This window comes from Haliotis cracherodii, unplaced genomic scaffold (assembly GCF_022045235.1).
Source record: "Haliotis cracherodii isolate W230 unplaced genomic scaffold, xgHalCrac1.p SCAF_1, whole genome shotgun sequence".
Classification (NCBI taxonomy): Eukaryota; Metazoa; Mollusca; class Gastropoda; order Lepetellida; family Haliotidae; genus Haliotis; species Haliotis cracherodii.
The window spans coordinates 36,032,799-36,050,893 of record NW_027266264.1 but is presented as its reverse complement, the minus strand read 5'-3'; the positions used below and the strand labels follow the sequence as shown (position 1 = coordinate 36,050,893).

The window sequence follows — 18,095 nt, the reverse complement described above, 5'->3', positions numbered from 1 at the left end:
ACAACTGTACAGTACAAACTTTCAACCTAGGTCTAGACGCTGTAATCAGTATGCTGTGTAGGGCGGAGACATAGTTAATATACATAATACACTTTGAAGTAGCAGGCAATCAAAATGATGTTTATGGTTTGCTGGAAATGCCAATTTGCCTGACGCTAGATCCGCTTTAATAAGACCTTATAATGAACACAATGCCAGTAATTATGTAGTTGTTTGTTTGTTGTTTAACACAGCACTCACCAATATTCAAGCAAAATGACTGCGATCATGATCGATCTACACAATTGGTATACAATGACATGCTTCGTAATTGGAATACAATGCCGTGCATCAACCAAGTCAGCAAGCCTGACCACCCGATTCCTTTGTCAAATATTAATTTGTACGTCAGGTATTTTGCATGGCAGTTTACTGTTGCTAAAATGACAGTTCACAGGTCCAAGCCGTCATGTAGCTGGAACATTGCTGAGAGCGGTGTAAGCAACAAACAAACAACAAAAAACACCAGGAAATGTAGTTTTTCAGTTGGAACAAGTCAAGGTATCTCCAGTATGGATTTGCCATGGTGCGGTCCGCCTCAAATACAACTGGGAACCACCTTTGCCCTGTCTCAATACTCATGACATCTTGTCCAGCTAACAGTTCATTTAAAACAAGACTTCTTGCTTATTAAATATATCCATTGATATATCGGTTGATTTTAGTATGCCAAACTCGAGTTCATAAGACATATTTCATTTGGTTGAAAATCTCAAGCTCATGAGAACACTTGTGTGCACACTTAGATATATAGTAGAGGAGAAGATGGTGAAAAGAAAAGTAGGTACGGTGGTGAATTTCCCCAGGGTGTAATTGAAAGAAGATACAGTACACACAGTCAAGGATGTTGTAATGTTCAGACAAAGACATTTTATTACAGGAAATATGGTATTTTTATTTGTTTCTGACATTGAGGATAGTAACGCCTATATTGCCTATTCGTGAAGAGAAGGGGACATGTTGAACCTGATTGTGAGCGTTATTCCACAAACTAGGCTTTGATACAGGTGAGTGGACACGCTTGCCTCGGGAAGATGTTTCCGTTTAGGCATCTACATATTTCCAGTGTAAACTGATACCACTGTTTGACGGTTTAGTGAGATAGTTTTGGTGAAGAGACCTGTAGTTTGTTGTGGCAGACCTATAACTTTAATAACATACAATCGATGTCCCAGGGCATGTTATTTCTGTGTCTTTTGGCAGAAATGGGAATATTTTGTTTTAAATGCATCCTACCCAATCAAAATTCAGTTTGACCAGGTGAGCTCCAGATTGTACAACACTACTCTTTCAGACAGGCCACTGAGAACATATTGTATCTCTCCAGTACTGATGTGTAGATCTGGTCATGGTTATGTATGAATATTATACACATTCATGAAAGAGAGCTGTCATATATGTGTCATAATATATCAAAGGAAAACAAAAGTTAACGTGTTGATGTAAATTTATTGACACCTGAAAATTAAAAGGAATAATGGTCATACGGGCAAAATGATAAATTGTATAAGTCATATTCTAACAAGTCAAATGTCAAATTTTTTTCCTTCATAATTTGTAAAGGTTTTTACCATAAAATAGCACCAGGGCACATCAGCTCACTTATATGTGTAGACATCAGTTTACAATGTCAACAAAGACAGCTGCTACACAAACATCCAGACACTTGGGAGCATGAGGCGATGGTGCCAGCCTGTGATAACATCACATTGATAACATATACGCTACTGTGAGTTGTTATTTTTTCAATGAATTTGATTTTTAAAAGACATAATTTTTTGTCATTTCAGTTTAGGTTAGATAACTCTCATTCTGACAGGTGATCTGACGGACTATTGGTCACACATTGTTTGTTGGCATTGTGTGGCACAGGGCAAAAGGCTTTTGTTCTTTAAACACGCAATATTGTCTGACTATTTCAACAGATGCTCCAGTTTGACATATTACCTTTTAAAGTGGTGGTCCTTAGCAAACGGTGAGTAGCATATGTCATCATGAGGAGAAACCTACATGCCAAAGTTCAGATCGCTCAGTCTGGGACCATGTTTACAGAGCCAAATATGAGAGGATTTCAGAGCATGATCCAAACAAGGTCAAAATTATATTTTTAAAACAAATATGTGTTGAATCTCACAACAACGTAAACATACCAAATTTCAATACATTTTGTACAAAAAAAGCTGAATAGTGGCCATAAATAGATTTTTCAATATGGCTGCCTTGTGAATTAAACCTCGAGAACAAATTCAGGCGTCATCATTGGTGGGAACAAACACTGAATTTCTAGTTTCATGGATCCAGTGGTTTCTGATGACAAGATGTTCACAGAGGCCGATGAGAGACAAGTAGGCCATGACATAAGCTCACCGGACTTTCAGTCCAAAACAATTTGCTGAAGAATTGTATTAGAGAGCAGCCCCTTTGTTAGAACATGGCTGAAATGAATTAAAGGGAATTAAAGGAAAACATTGCTGCCATGTGGCTACTGGTCAAACATATTTGGGCTTCCTGAGACTGTATGGCTTGCTGTACACATTATCACATACAATATGCCATTGCTTTTGATTTTATAAGAAAATATGGACATAATAACAAGATTGTAAATATTCTGATGTGGCCATCAGCTATATATATCTATCTATCTATCTATATCTATATATCTCTATCTCTCTCTATATATATCCTGAAATAGCATAGCAACTTGATTATTTACCGACTGCTATGATACAGCTTGGATACTGCATTATTAAACAACAAACAAACATGGCAATTTGCGAAGTATTCACAGGTCTCAAATAATAAAATAAAATACATATTTCTTGGTATTCAAACATTTCCAATAATCTTCACAGACACTATGCTGGATTATAAATCTTTTGAAACTTCCATAACAGTTTTAACAAACACTGATATTGCACTGGTCCCTGTTGGCAGACGGGATAGCCAGACAATACTGACAGGAAGTAACATCTGTTCAGGCCGACTGCTTTATTCTTCATGTAACATAATTTGAAAACTAATATCTCAAATTGTTTAAATTAGAAGAAGAACCTTTCCTGGCCCCCTGAGTCATTTAGTCATGTTGGATACAGTTGGTAGATGTCTGCCTAATGCAACTGATCAGATTATCAAAAGATTTGTGGCACACTTCACTGACACTGATTAGTATCTGTCGTCTTTACTAATCATTACTTAACTGTGAAAAAACTCAATAGCATCTGTGTACCAATTAGATAATAGAAGTGTAGCAAGTGATACAGACAGTTAACATCCTTGTCAGACATGAGGCTAAACTTGTAAGAAGACACTTCTGGCTCAGTTCCCTGATTTGCCCCAGAACGAGAGTCAAAAGTATAACACATATAAGAACATGAAATAAATATACAATCTTACAATGACAATCTTATTTATTTCTCATTTTCATGTGCTGCCTACAAACCAAGTCCTTAAGGTACACAAGAGTAATCAGTGTCTGAAGCAAGCAGGAAGGGAGACAACTTTGTACATCATGTCCGCTGATGACAGACATAGTCATGCTCCTAATCCTGAGTGAGTGAGTGAGTGAGTGAGTGAGTATGGTTTTACGCCGCTTTTAGCAATATTCCAGCAATATCACGGCGGGGGACACCAGAAATGGGCTTCACATATTGTACCCATGTCGGGAATCGAACCCGGGTCTTTGGCGTGACGAGCGAACGATTAAACCACCAGGCTACCCGACCGCCCCCCTGAATCAGAAGTTTACTAGGCAAATACTTTTGGAATGTTGGAGAAACAGATTTTCACACATTGCATGAGACACATTGCATGAACAGTCTTGCATAGATTCATCTATATCATATCTGAGATCACAAAACACTTCTTAACTCAAACCTTACATACAACACAATATCACAGTCTCAAAATAAATATTTCTTACATTATTTAATTACATTAACAGTCAATAATTAGATATTGATTCTTCACAAACATGTCACACAACACACAATACTCTTTTCACCTCGACACACATCGCAAGGGGCACATCATTTGTTCCACCAGATGAAAGTGTTTATAGACAGAGGTTCCAACTTGACGTTGGCATAGCCCAGGGCAGGGTCATGCAAGCTCATCAAATACTCCCCATCAAGACTGAAAACAACACCTCAGATTCATTAGTAATACATATATCCAAATGCTTAATCATGTGGACTTTCCGTTTATACTGTGTTAGGATCTAAACAATGAGCAAACCTTCATACACCCTTTATAATGTTTTTCTGTGATGGTCATTCAAAACTTGACCTAGCTACAGGAAACACAATGTAGTATGGATGAATGCCTCTTACACATAGGCAATATTGAACTCGGAAGTTGATATATATGCATTTGCATCCCCACAAACTTCATACTATTGAATAGTGAAGCCTCCTAGTTATGCAAACCTGCCTTATACACAGCGATATACGGATTTGGATTCTTACTAGTTTGTTGATATTTTCAAAAGCTATTGCCTGAGAACCAATATTTTTTTCTCAGCCCTCGTTGTAGTAGAATCACTCGGGGTACAAGGGGTTTTATGCATCCTGCGTTAACAAGGGATGCATTAAACCCCATGTACCCCGAGTGATCCTGCTACAACAATTATATTTTTTTATATGACATTGTAAAAGAATTAAAACAAAATAAAAATAGATAGAAACCAGCTGTTCGATTGAGTGAAGGTTAAAGCTTGTGCTATGTCCCGTGACTTTCATTGACTCGGAAAAAGCATGTAACTATTTGCTTCCAAGCGGAGCATAAAGGATTTATTCTGCCTCTCAGAAATCCATGTGCAGCCCGTTTTGCTCAAGGTGGGGTATAATAGATTTATACACCTGCTGAGAAATTTATTTCCCTCCAAGGCGGAATACATAGTATTTTATCAAGATCATGTGGACCAATCAGATCTCATCATTCTGACATGGAGGTAAGATAATGGTTGTTGTACCCGTGATGCATCTTTCAAATCAATAATTAAATCAGTCAATGTTTTTCTTGGCTGCTGTCAGCAATATTGCAACTCTATAACTGCAACCTACTAATTACTGTGTCTAGATCAGGCAACCCAATGGCTGACAGTATGAGCAACAAACAAAGCAGTAGAGTCATGATGCCACACAATCAATCAAGTAATATATTGTGTCCGTCTGCTTCTCTAGTTAGTTTTCTCCCACAACCATCAGGGTTCCCACGGAACTATTCTGTCCTGGAACCCTAATGGAATAAGCAAGCATAAATATAGAAGTTGTCATCCATATCTCACACATCGTCTATTATCTTAGAAAGCAGTTTAAGCCTTGCCTTCTTGGCTGACTGTATCCATAACAACCACTTGTTAAATAATGAAATTCTGCTGTAAGGTTATACACTCACCTGTTGTGGATGACCAATACCACCGAGTCATCGGGTAAAAGAAATGCCACTGTCTCAATTGTTTCTACAGAACCACTTGCATGTAGAGATATCCTTTTCGCTCCTGGGACAATAAATTTGCTGCAAAGAAAATTTGTTCAAATCAGTTATTTCCCTTCTAAACATGTAGTGATACTAGATGGTGATGAGGTGAAATGGGGTTTCTGCTTACATACTAGTCCGGACTAATGCCAACAATGCTAGCCCGCTGAGATACCATGCCACAGTTTAACATGAATACCCCACTCAGACACAGTATACTGACTCCGAGCTGACCAATCTTTGTTTTAGCCCTGAGTACCATTTATTAACATCTTTTGACCTGACACAGGCAGGGATCAACCCCGACCTTCCACTCTCTGGGCATATGCTCTACCACTAGATGACGGCAGTCTTCTGGTACTAGAATGATCTTCACATGTCATACTGTTTTATCCATGTTATATCATCTAAAGTCTTGGAGAAAATGGGAGCTGGCTGCATCATGTTTTGTGTCACAGGCAACTGTATATATTCAAATCAGAGTGAAGCGATGATCCATGGTCACACATTGTAACAAAGTGATCCCCATTTTAGTAAGCTCTTACAAGCATGGTGTAGAAAAAAATGAATAAATGTTTTTTGAATGAAACCATCCCTTAGCAACATGATCATAAGACAATGGTAAAATTCCAGCCCGACACAAACTTCCTAAGCCTTGGTCTGGTGGATGGGTTCTATTCACAGTGGCCTGTCTAATCAATTCTGGAGCAGGCCAACAAGGGGTTTATGATGTGAACATCAGGCAACCAGAGGAAGGTCTAAGGAACAGTGGCTGTTTCAAAGGAAGTTGATGTCCCGAATTTACCTGAAATGGCCGAGGGCATAGAACATAGGCTGCTTATAGAATTCTTTGCCGGTAGCATTGACAATGACAGGGCTGTCCACAAAGTTGTTGGCCCAGTTGGGTCCACCCTCGGTGTCCAGCGCTATGTTCCAATCTGTCCAGCCGGTCACCCAGTGGTTCAAATCCTACAAGCAGCAAGGGGGTTCCAATAAACACCTCACTGATGAACTAATCCTTTGTGATCACATCCTGACAACCTTGTGACAAGTTCAACATTACACACTACTTCCAACCTCACCAGAACCTCCAAATTTGAAAAGTTGGTAAGACATTTCAAACTAACCAAGTCAAGATTCAAAAGGAAGGTACCATCAATTTGTAACATTATTACACACAATATGAAAGATAAAGCTTTAAGTATACAAACATCTGCCTGTTCTAACACATCCTGACTCTACTGGTCACAGGTTGCCATTGGTCACTGACAGTGTACATCCAAGATCCCCCTACAGCTTCACAATAGAAGAGTAGTTGGAGCACATATGTTGTGGGATAACTTGAACCATCCAAGCTCTGGCAGAGTCTCATATGGTATTGGCAAATCACACTGATACAATGAGGTAGAGCTGTTTAAAGGTTGTGGCTTACACAAGGGAGTGTGAGACAACCTGTATGGTGGAGTGAGACAACCTGTATGATGAGTGAGACAACCTGTATGATGGAGTGTGAAACAACCTGTATGATGGAGTGAGACAACCTGTATGATGGAGTGAGTGTGAGACAAACTGTATGATGGAGAAAGTGTGAGACAACCTGTATGATGGAGTGAGACAACCTGTATGATGGAGTGAGACAACCTGTATGATGGAGTGTGAGACAAACTGTATGATGGAGTGAGACAACCTGTATGATGGAGTGAGACAACCTGTATGATGGAGTGTGAGACAAACTGTATGATGGAGAAAGTGTGAGACAACCTGTATGATGGAGTGAGACAACCTGTATGATGGAGTGAGTGTGAGACAACCTGTATGATGGAGTGAGACAACCTGTATGATGGAGTGTGAGACAACCTGTGTGATGGAGTGTGAGACAACCTGTATGATGGAGTGTGAGACAACCTGTATGATGGAGTGAGTGTGAGACAACCTGTGTGATGGATTGTGAGACAACCTGTATGATGGAGTGAGACAACCTGTATGATGGAGTGTGAGACAACCTGTATGATGGAGTGTGAGACAACCTGTATGACGGAGTGAGTGTGAGACAACCTGTATGATGGAGAAAGTGTGAGACAACCTGTATGATGGAGTGAGTGTGAGACAACCTGTATGATGGAGTGAGACAACCTCTATGGTGGAGTGAGACAACCTGTATGATGGAGTGAGACAACCTGTGTGATGGAGTGAGTGTGAGACAACCTGTATGATGGAGTGAGACAACCTGTATGATGGAGTGTGAGACAACCTGTATGATGGAGTGAGTGTGAGACAACCTGTATGATGGAGTGAGACAACCTGTATGATGGAGTGAGACAACCTGTATGATGGAGTGTGAGACAACCTGTATGATGGAGTGAGTGTGAGACAACCTGTATGATGGAGTGAAACAACCTGTGTGATGGAGTGTGAGACAACCTATATGATGGAGTGAGTGTGAGACAACCTGTATGATGGAGTGTGAGACAACCTGTATGATGGAGTGAGTGTGAGACAACCTGTATGATGGAGTGAGACAACCTGTATGATGGAGTGTGAGACAACCTGTATGATGGAGAAAGTGTGAGACAACCTGTATGATGGAGTGAGTGTGAGACAACCTGTATGATGGAGTGAGACAACCTGTATGGTGGAGTGAGACAACCTGTATGATGGAGTGAGATAACCTGTATGATGGAGTGTGAGACAACCTGTATGATGGAGTGAGTGTGAGACAACCTGTATGATGGAGTGAGACAACCTGTATGATGGAGTGAGACAACCTGTATGATGGAGTGAGTGTGAGACAACCTGTATGATGGAGTGAGTGTGAGACAACCTGTATGATGGAGTGAGTGTGAGACAACCTGTATGATGGAGTGAGTGTGAGACAACCTGTATGATGGGGTGAGTGTGAGACAACCTGTATGATGGAGTGAGTGTGAGACAACCTGTATGATGGAGTGAGACAACCTGTATGGTGGAGTGAGACAACCTGTATGATGGAGTGAGACAACCTGTATGATGGAGTGAGTGTGAGACAACCTGTATGATGGAGTGTGAGACAACCTGTATGATGGAGTGAGTGTGAGACAACCTGTATGGTGGAGTGAGACAACCTGTATGGTGAAGTGAGACAAACTGTATGAAGGAGTGTGAAACAACCTGTATGATGGAGTGAGACAACCTGTATGATGGAGTGTGAGACAACCTGTATGATGGAGTGAGACAACCTGTATGATGGAGTGAGACAACCTGTATGATGGAGTGAGTGTGAGACAATCTGTATGATGGAGTGAGACAATCTGTATGATGGAGTGAGACAACCTGTATGATGGAGTGAGACAACCTGTATGATGGAGTGAGTGTGAGACAACCTGTATGATGGAGTGTGAGACAACCTGTATAATGGAGTAAGTGTGAGGCAACCTGTATGATGGAGTGTGAGACAACCTGTATAATGGAGTAAGTGTGAGACAACCTGTATGATGGAGTGAGACAACCTGTATGATGGAGTGAGACAACCTGTATGATGGAGTGTGAAACAACCTGTATGATGGAGTGAGACAACCTGTATGATGGAGGGAGTGTGAGACAACCTGTATGATGGAGTGTGAAACAACCTGTATAATGGAGTGAAACAATCTGTATGATGGAGTGTGAGACAACCTGTATGATGGAGTGAGTGTGAGACAACCTGTATGATGGAGTGAGACAACCTGTATGATGGAGTGTGAAACAACCTGTATGATGGAGTGTGAGACAACCTGTATGATGGAGTGTGAGACAACCTGTATGATGGAGTGAAACAACCTGTATGATGGAGTGTGAGACAACCTGTTTTGATGGAGTGTGAAACAACCTGTATAATGGAGTGAAACAACCTGTATGATGGAGTGTGAGACAACCTGTATGATGGAGTGAGACAACCTGTATGATGGAGTGAGTGTGAGACAACCTGTATGATGGAGTGTGAGACAACCTGTATGATGGAGTGTGAAACAACCTGTATGATGGAGTGAGACAACCTGTATGATGGAGAGTGAAACAACCTGTATGATGGAGTGTGAAACAACCTGTATGATGGAGTGTGAAACAACCTGAATGATGGAGTGTGAGACAACCTGTATGATGGAGTGTGAGACAACCTGTAGGATGGAGTGAGTGTGAGACAACCTGTATGATGGAGTGTGAGACAACCTGTATGATGGAGTGAGTGTGAGACAACCTGTATGATGGAGGGAGTGTGAGACAACCTGTATGAATGAGTGAGTGTGAGACAACCTGTATGATGGAGTGTGAGACAACCTGTATAATGGAGTAAGTGTGAGACAACCTGTATGATGGAGTGTGAGACAACCTGTATGATGGAGTGTGAGACAACCTGTATGATGGAGTGAGTGTGAGACAACCTGTATAATGGAGTGAGTGTGAGACAACCTGTATGATGGAGTGAGACAACCTGTATAATGGAGTGTGAGACAACCTGTATGGTGGAGTGAGTGTGAGACAACCTGTATGAATGAGTGAGTGTGAGACAACCTGTATGATGGAGAAAGTGTGAGACAACCTGTATGATGGAGAAAGTGTGAGACAACCTGTATGATGGAGTGTGAGACAACCTGTATGATGGAGTGTGAGACAACCTGTATGATGGAGTGTGAGACAACCTGTATAATGGAGTGAGTGTGAGACAACCTGTATGATGGAGTGTGAGACAACCTGTATGATGGAGTGAGTGTGAGACAACCTGTATGATGGAGTGAGACAACCTGTATGATGGAGTGTGAGACAACCTGTATGATGGAGAAAGTGTGAGACAACCTGTATGATGGAGTGAGACAACCTGTATGATGGAGTGAGACAACCTGTATGATGGAGTGAGACAACCTGTATGATGGAGAAAGTGTGAGACAACCTGTATGATGGAGAAAGTGTGAGACAACCTGTATGATGGAGTGAGACAACCTGTATGATGGAGTGAGACAACCTGTATGATGGAGAAAGTGTGAGACAACCTGTATGATGGAGTGTGAGACAACCTGTATGGTGGAGTGAGTGTGAGACAACCTGTATGACGGAGTGAGTGTGAGACAACCTGTATGGTGGAGTGAGTGTGAGACAACCTGTATGATGGAGTGAGACAACCTGTATAATGGAGTGTGAGACAACCTGTATGGTGGAGTGAGTGTGAGACAACCTGTATGAATGAGTGAGTGTGAGACAACCTGTATGATGGAGTGAGTGTGAGACAGCCTGTATGATGGAGTGTGAGACAACCTGTATGATGGAGTGTGAGACAACCTGTATGATGGAGTGTGAGACAACCTGTATGATGGAGTGTGAGACAACCTGTATGATGGAGTGAGTGTGAGACAGCCTGTATGATGGAGTGTGAGACAACCTGTATGATGGAGTGTGAGACAACCTGTATGATGGAGTGTGAGACAACCTGTATAATGGAGTAAGTGTGAGACAACCTGTATGATGGAGTGTGAGACAACCTGTATGATGGAGAAAGTGTGAGACAACCTGTATGATGGAGAAAGTGTGAGACAACCTGTATGATGGAGTGTGAGACAACCTGTATGATGGAGTGAGTGTGAGACAACCTGTATGATGGAGTGTGAGACAACCTGTATGATGGAGTGAGTGTGAGACAGCCTGTTTGATGGAGTGTGAGACAACCTGTATGATGGAGTGTGAGACAACCTGTATGATGGAGTGTGAGACAACCTGTATGATGGAGTGTGAGACAACCTGTATAATGGAGTAAGTGTGAGACAACCTGTATGATGGAGTGAGTGTGAGACAACCTGTATGATGGAGTGAGTGTATGCCTGGGCTCTTCTCCAGCTCCCGAGGCTGACTTTGTCTGGCTGGTAGAACATGGAGCCCTCACACGCCTCTGTGGCCAGGAGGAACAGGTCGGGGAACTCGTTGTGGGTGTTGTCCAGCGGGAGGGTGGGGAGGAAGGGGTCCTCATACCAGTGTACAGCGATACCCGAGATGTACCTCCTGGCAGCTGGGGAGGTGAACACCTGGGGGGACAGGAACATGGGAGGTGATGCAGGGACATTCACGCAAGATGCTGGGCATGTGATACAGTCAGCTCTCATTATCTCCAAAATAGACATCTCAAAATAATGCTTATATCTTATTCCGGGAGTGCTTTTCCATAAGCCTGATTGACTGTTTCATCTCAAAGTTATTGAGATTTTTAGAAGATTTTGAGATATTGTAACCAAAATCTGGAATAAGATGAAAAACAGAAATGTTTACGATGCAGCTGGGGTAATGAGTAATCTTTGATATTTACACCAAATCACTATTTTGATATATCAAGTGTAGAAATACTGAGAGTTAACCACATTTCAGTGTATAGTAGGACCAGAACAAGGTATTACTGGAGTCCGCTCTGACCACTAGAGTGCCTGGGGCCTGCAATGAGTGCCTGCAGCTGAGCGGGAGTGCCTGCAGCTGTGAGGAAGTGCCTGCCCTGGAGTGGGTGCAAGGTTCTGTCCACCACCTGGATGATGTCGTGGGTGTACTGCTGGGCCCTCTTCCAGCTGCCGAGAGACACCTTCTCGTCCCAGGGCAGTTCTCCAGTACAAGCCTCTGTTCCCAGGATAAACTTATCAGGGAACATGTTATGGGTGAAATCCAGAGCATCAGAGGTGGTCACTTGGTCCAGGTACCAGTGGACAGCGACCCCAGCTACGTACTGCGCAGCGGAGGAGTCAGACAACACCTGGTGGTCATAATGGGTAATACCATGGCTGTCAGAACAAGGCAATCTCGACTACAATCTTTCTAAAAACCATTTGTCCCAAATCATATCTGCATTTACATAAACAAAACAGCTGTCATAGAACATACTTTAACAACTCGAAAAGAAACCTACCAAAACCATTGCCTGGAAACAATTTCTTACAATTTTGCATTATGCTTAGCTTACACTTCCTCTGCAAAACGGACACATTCAAGAACAAATTCATGCACATGTTTTCCGCCCAGTTGAACGCATGGTTAAGTATGAATCTTGATCAGTATCTTTACAAAACATTTCCACTATGTCTCTTCACCCAGTATGAGTTTCCAATGTGTTTACAGTAATAGAAGTAAAATAAATAAACCTCCTTACTGAACTGACATTCCTAATAAGCTTAAACAGATCTCAGTTTGTCAATTAGACTTGACATAATGATCAAACATGATGACATTCTGCGGTATTAGGCCTTGGTTGAAGTATATACACAGACCTTTCAGAGGTAATGTACAGACCTACGCTAATCAGGTAAGTCACGGGTAACTCACTTTCTCTGCCCAGTAGGGTAACAAGAGGCGACTGTCATCCAGTATCATCAGTTTGATGTCACCAAACCCGTTCTGATGCAGGGCAGGGCCCAGATCCTGAATTATGAAGTCTCTCTGCTGCTCGGGAGTCCAGCCCATGCACTGGAAGAAGAACTTATCGATCTCCCCGTCAGTTGGTTCATTCTGAGCTGTCAGGCCCCACAAGCTGATGTTGTGCTTCTCATACTCTTGAAGAAACCTAGAAATTGAGTTACCATGGAAACATTGACTTGAAATATGCTTTTATTTCAAAATTACTCACACCATTCCATAACTTATAATTTTGCAAAATTACAACTATTTGCAATAATGTGACAGTATAGAAATCAAACTACTACCTAAAGAAATCAAAATATAAACATATCAATGAAAATGACAGACGATTTCAATCAAAGGCCTGAACAATTGATGTTAATTTGCAATCAAAGATCACACCTGATGAAATAGTTTGCCCATGTTTTGTAGTACGGTCCACCTGGCTGACCAATCAGTGACCCCTTCCCAGTCATGTTGTTGTTTGTCTTCATCCATGTTGGGGCACTCCACGGACTTCCAAATATGGAAATCTTTTGCTGACTCATGGCCATCGCTTTCTGTACTACAGGAATCTAAAAAAGTAGGAAAGACTGATTTCCTTTTACACCATTTCTTGCAACATCACAGCAATGTTATGGTGAGTGATAGAAGAGAAGTAATTTTATACATCACAATCAGCCAACCAGTGTTGAGGCTTCGAAATTCTTGTTATGAGAGAATATTGAGAGTAAGTATTGAGACAAGCATATCTGATTTCTGTATCTAGAAAACAAACATAACTGATTGCAAAACACATTGTAGTAGATATGTCACCTACACCTAAAGGGTGTCCTTTCGAGGGTATATCTGTTAGTAAAAAGTAATGAAAGTGAATTGTATTACAAAGCTGACATCTGATTGGCTCAAGAACCTAGACATCCTTCATCTAGATTGGGTGGTCAAAGTTCACTCAGGTAACCCCTGATGCCACCTTCCATGGAGGCGCCTCGGATCTTGACACAAAGATGTATCTATCAGAGTAAGATGATCGGATTTGAAGGAGACTGAGAATGCTGCAGGTTCTTGTCAATGATCTTACCTTGTATTTGAGATCATCAGGGGCTAGTGAGAACTGAGTAAGGTTGAAGTCATTGGGATGGTCATCATATGAGTAGGGGCGTGTCGAGAAGTCACAGCTCGCCATCGGGATACGACCAGTAGTGTACTCAATACCTAGCAACAAAACAGTGTGAGATGTGGGGAGAATTTCAGCTATCACGGTTATATTTTGTCTCAATTTCAAATTGGGGGAAAGCCTGAGGTGATGCAGGTCATAGATGTTTGCGCATTGACGGACAAAGGGTCATAGCCGATGCAGGGTCAGGAGAACTAAGGGATGTAACTCTGCATAATTACTCGTAATATTTGCATATGTTAGTAAAAATTACCACATGGGAACCAAAATTTTTCCAATTTATGTTAATTTAGGTATAACAAATGTTATGGCTTTGTCAAGGTGACTTGGATCTTACTGATCAATATATATCAATCGGACGAATAAAGAGGAAGAGCCTTAAACGCTTAACTGTACATTATTAAAATGCAATGTAATAATACCATTTCTTTCCTAATTTACCTGCCAAAGGCAGTTAGTTTGGAATCCTGTGCAATTCCCAGCTTAGACTACTCAACCACCCATGCCCCTGGGAGTGAAGGATTTTCATGACTGACCAGATTAAATGAAAGTTGAACAAAACAGTTTACTCCTATACAGCACTGTACAAAAACACACATCCTGGTTCTGTGTATAGCAGACTGGTAATATGAGACCATTAACATCAGTTGTCATTTTATTCCATTTACCTAGGGGGAACAGGTAGCCAGTCATCTAAGACGTCGCATTAAATGTACAGATTTGCTTCCCTTGGCCAGCCAGAAACCTAGCACCATGGGCTTATCCCAATTATACTTCAAGGTTTGTCAGCACCATACCCTTATTCGTGGGTTTCATCAAAATGTAAACGTCTGAGATGTGCATCACTTCAGGCCTTCTCCCCACATCAAGCTGACATGCAGTGATATAACTAGAATACTGTTCAAAGAGGCAAAAAACCCAACTCACTCACTCACTCCACTTACTTGGTGAGAAATGACCCCAAACAAATACAAAGCATCATTTGCCACGTACCTGATGGAGCGAAGTAGGAGGAGATGAGGTTGTCCTGAGCCTTGGGAGGCAGAGTGAGGATGTTGATGCCAGCAGCGTCTGTGAAGGCGCCACCAAACCCAATCACAGTCTGGAATGTCTCAGTGCGGTTGATTGTGTAAGTATCTGCAAGGAAATAATAAGTGAAAAAATTCCAGGATTTTAGGATAATTACCTGATTTAATAACATCACTGACGGAAAAGCATCACAAAAGTAAAATCAACAAAGGTATAAAGTTGCTTGATTTAAAGAAAATCACCTGCCTCAATCAAATAGAAGAAATGAACTACTTGAGACAATCGAGAGGATGGCAAAAGGCCAGACTTTTCTTCTTGGCTAATATGTTTTTGCATGTAAAAAGGTCTGTATAGGCAACATTGATTATCAGTTTCCTTTGGTCCTGCGGTTGAATGTCCTGTAAGCACAGTTAGTTTGGTTTGCATATGGCAGAAAAATAAATTGTTTGCTTTACATATTTCACTTCCTTCCACATAACATTTTCATAGGGGTTGGCAGGTCCATAAACAAGTATGATAAAAATAAGCACATTGTATTGCCAAAAAGGGCTCAATCTATGACATTGAAGACACAACCGAAAAAGATCAACAAATGTAGCCAAACCTTACAGAAGTTCTTTAGGTTTACATATATTTTTATTTTAGTACTGTATTTGACGTAATAAGCACCCATGGCGCTCTCAAAGTTAGAAGTAGGGGGCACTTATTTGAATAAAATTTTGGTGAAAAAAAAAACAGAGTTGAAAGATTGTAAATTTTGTGGTTTATGCTGACAGCCTGAAATGATACAAAAGAAAAGTCTGTGTGTATTAAACATGACAGATATATTTTTCAAGATTTTAATTGCCCATAATTAAGGGTGCATATAACACACGAGTGAGTATTATACACAAATAAATAAATCTTGTGTACATCGATCAATCGGAAGGAATGGGATCGTTCACTAGCCAATATATTAGCAAATATTGCTGTGGGCGCTTATCAGAGCGGATCGCTTTTTGTTGAATACAGTATATGTTATCAGTACTTATAGACCCGTGAAGATCGGGGGTAGACTCATGCTTGCTGTAAAAAGCGACTATGCTTATCGTAAGAGGCGACTAACCGCATCGGGTTGTCAGACTCGTTGACTTGGTTGATGCATGTCATCGTGACCCAATTGCATGGATTGATGCTTATGATGTCAATCACTGGATTGTCTGGTCAAGACTTGATTATTTACAGACCGACATCATACAGCTGGAAAATTGCTGAGTGTGGTGTTAAACAAACAAACAAAACTTCCACTTATAAGCCAGAAGAGGCAAAGACAATTACACTTACTAGTTTAAACATTTTAAATATAAGGATTCAATTAATTGATTCTAAATCGAAACTGTATTAGATGCCTCCCAATTTCCTACCCATCATGCCCACAGCATTGACTTACAAGATCCTGTTGCATTGGCTTCAAACTTGACAACTTGCTTGTCCAGTCTGTGTTGCCTTGACGATGAGGTGTACTGTGCCATCATCCCACGAGTCAGTGGGGTATTAGCTTCCACTGTGTCACAGCTCACCTCGTTACACACACATACAAAAGACCCTTTCCCATAATCCTTCTTGGTACATGGAGTTGGGGCTGAAATGATGACATAAAAACATTGTTAATACTGTCTGAGTGAACAAGTAGATGTATCATGCAAAAAAAAATGTAAGAAAAAATAGGGTGCCGTTTTCGCCATGCAGGCAATAGTAGCCGTTTTCGCTTGAGGCGAGGTGACGTTTTCGCCAATTGGTGCCGTTTTCACCAGGTGCCGTTTTGCTGAGGTGCCGTTTTAGCTTTAACCCATCATGATTACAACTAAAACTGGGACTGTGCCTGGTAATGGGTTGATATAGATGGACTTGAGTAACCTACCCTAACCTTAACACAACTAACCCTAAGGATCGAAGTGGCATGCGAGATCTGTGAATCAACAGTCACAGTCAGCAGCCTGAGCCAATTTGTGCTATAGTGGGCTGAGCCGGTAAACTGCATTGTTACATTTTCATTGAAAAAACAAGGCAAATTTGTCTGCATAATACAAGAGATTTTTAGCCAGATCTAGAAATATATTAGCCATACATTTTATTATTATAATTTATTTATTCATTTTTAATATTATTATTATTTGGGTGTGTGTAATAACAATAATTAAAAACATGCCCATGACATGAGGGATATTCTGTGGTCGAGAATAAATGTCATTTATAGTTTAATAGCGATAGATCAATAGTAATTCGAATCATTGTCAGTTTCCATGGTTGGTGTATCATAATGTATAGATGTAGTTGTTAGGTTTTATTCCTTGTTCTCTCTTTCATTTTTTTAGTTAGATGTCAACGTCTAATTCCTTTGGTATTTTATTGGATATTTGGAAAACAATTGACTGCTTGACTTGTGATTGCCACTATCTCATATCACATCTAACGAAAGTCTTTGGAATAATTTTCTGGAACACATTATGTCTTGAAAACGGGGAAGCACACACAAAAGTATTTACCTAAGGACACAGCACATATTAGGTGCGCCACAAAGAAAAAAAACCTCATCTTGTTTACAGTTTACAAGTCTTGACTGTCATGTGATTCTGATAGAGTTTTCTGAGAGTTATCCCATTTTCAATTATGTCCGCTAGGTGTCGCTATTGACTTCTACAGTTTCGCAACTACGTGCGCAACCGCCTGAAATCATTGTCATTGTTCTGTAATCACCTACAACATACATAAATAAACTCCCTAAGCAACCATAGTTTAAATTATATAATATTACCAATGTACGTGAACAAATGTTTGTATTAGAAACCGTGGGCAAAAATTCAAGCAAACCGTTCATTCAGTAATTCGTTTATTTTTTACGTAAGCGTTTGTAAATTTCATCACGTGACCGATAGCGGGCTTTCCAAACTGACAGGTGCCCTGAAATCGACAATGTAAGATTGAAAATAACATGACAACACTACAACTATTCAGAGCTCTAAAT

At 40.8% G+C, this 18,095-nt stretch overlaps 1 protein-coding gene across 1 annotated transcript; it reads right to left on the bottom strand.

The window, feature by feature from the left end:
• Nucleotides 1-1,481: 1,481 nt before the first annotated feature.
• Nucleotides 1,482-17,699, bottom strand: LOC139464002 (lysosomal acid glucosylceramidase-like). Its single transcript, XM_071245499.1, has 10 exons — nucleotides 17,617-17,699; nucleotides 16,521-16,712; nucleotides 15,056-15,199; nucleotides 13,967-14,100; nucleotides 13,288-13,460; nucleotides 12,814-13,051; nucleotides 11,313-11,537; nucleotides 6,320-6,483; nucleotides 5,434-5,553; nucleotides 1,482-4,170 (listed from the first exon to the last, which is right to left on the bottom strand). The coding sequence occupies exons 1-10, from the start codon at nucleotides 17,663-17,665 to the stop codon at nucleotides 4,065-4,067; spliced, it is 1,545 nt and encodes a 514-aa protein (XP_071101600.1). The 5' UTR covers nucleotides 17,666-17,699; the 3' UTR covers nucleotides 1,482-4,064.
• Between the last annotated feature and the right edge of the window lie 396 nt (nucleotides 17,700-18,095).

Excerpts from the sequence above, each read along its gene's own strand:
- LOC139464002 (XM_071245499.1), bottom strand. The coding sequence starts at position 17,665 with ATGAGGTTTTTTTTCTTTGTGGCGCACCTAATATGTGCTGTGTCCTTA. Across the intron at positions 15,200-16,520 it reads AGCCAATGCAACAGGATCTT|ATACTTACACAATCAACCGC; the intron begins GTAAGTCAATGC and ends ATTTCCTTGCAG. Across the intron at positions 13,461-13,966 it reads CTGATGATCTCAAATACAAG|ATTCCTGTAGTACAGAAAGC; the intron begins GTAAGATCATTG and ends CTACTTTTTTAG.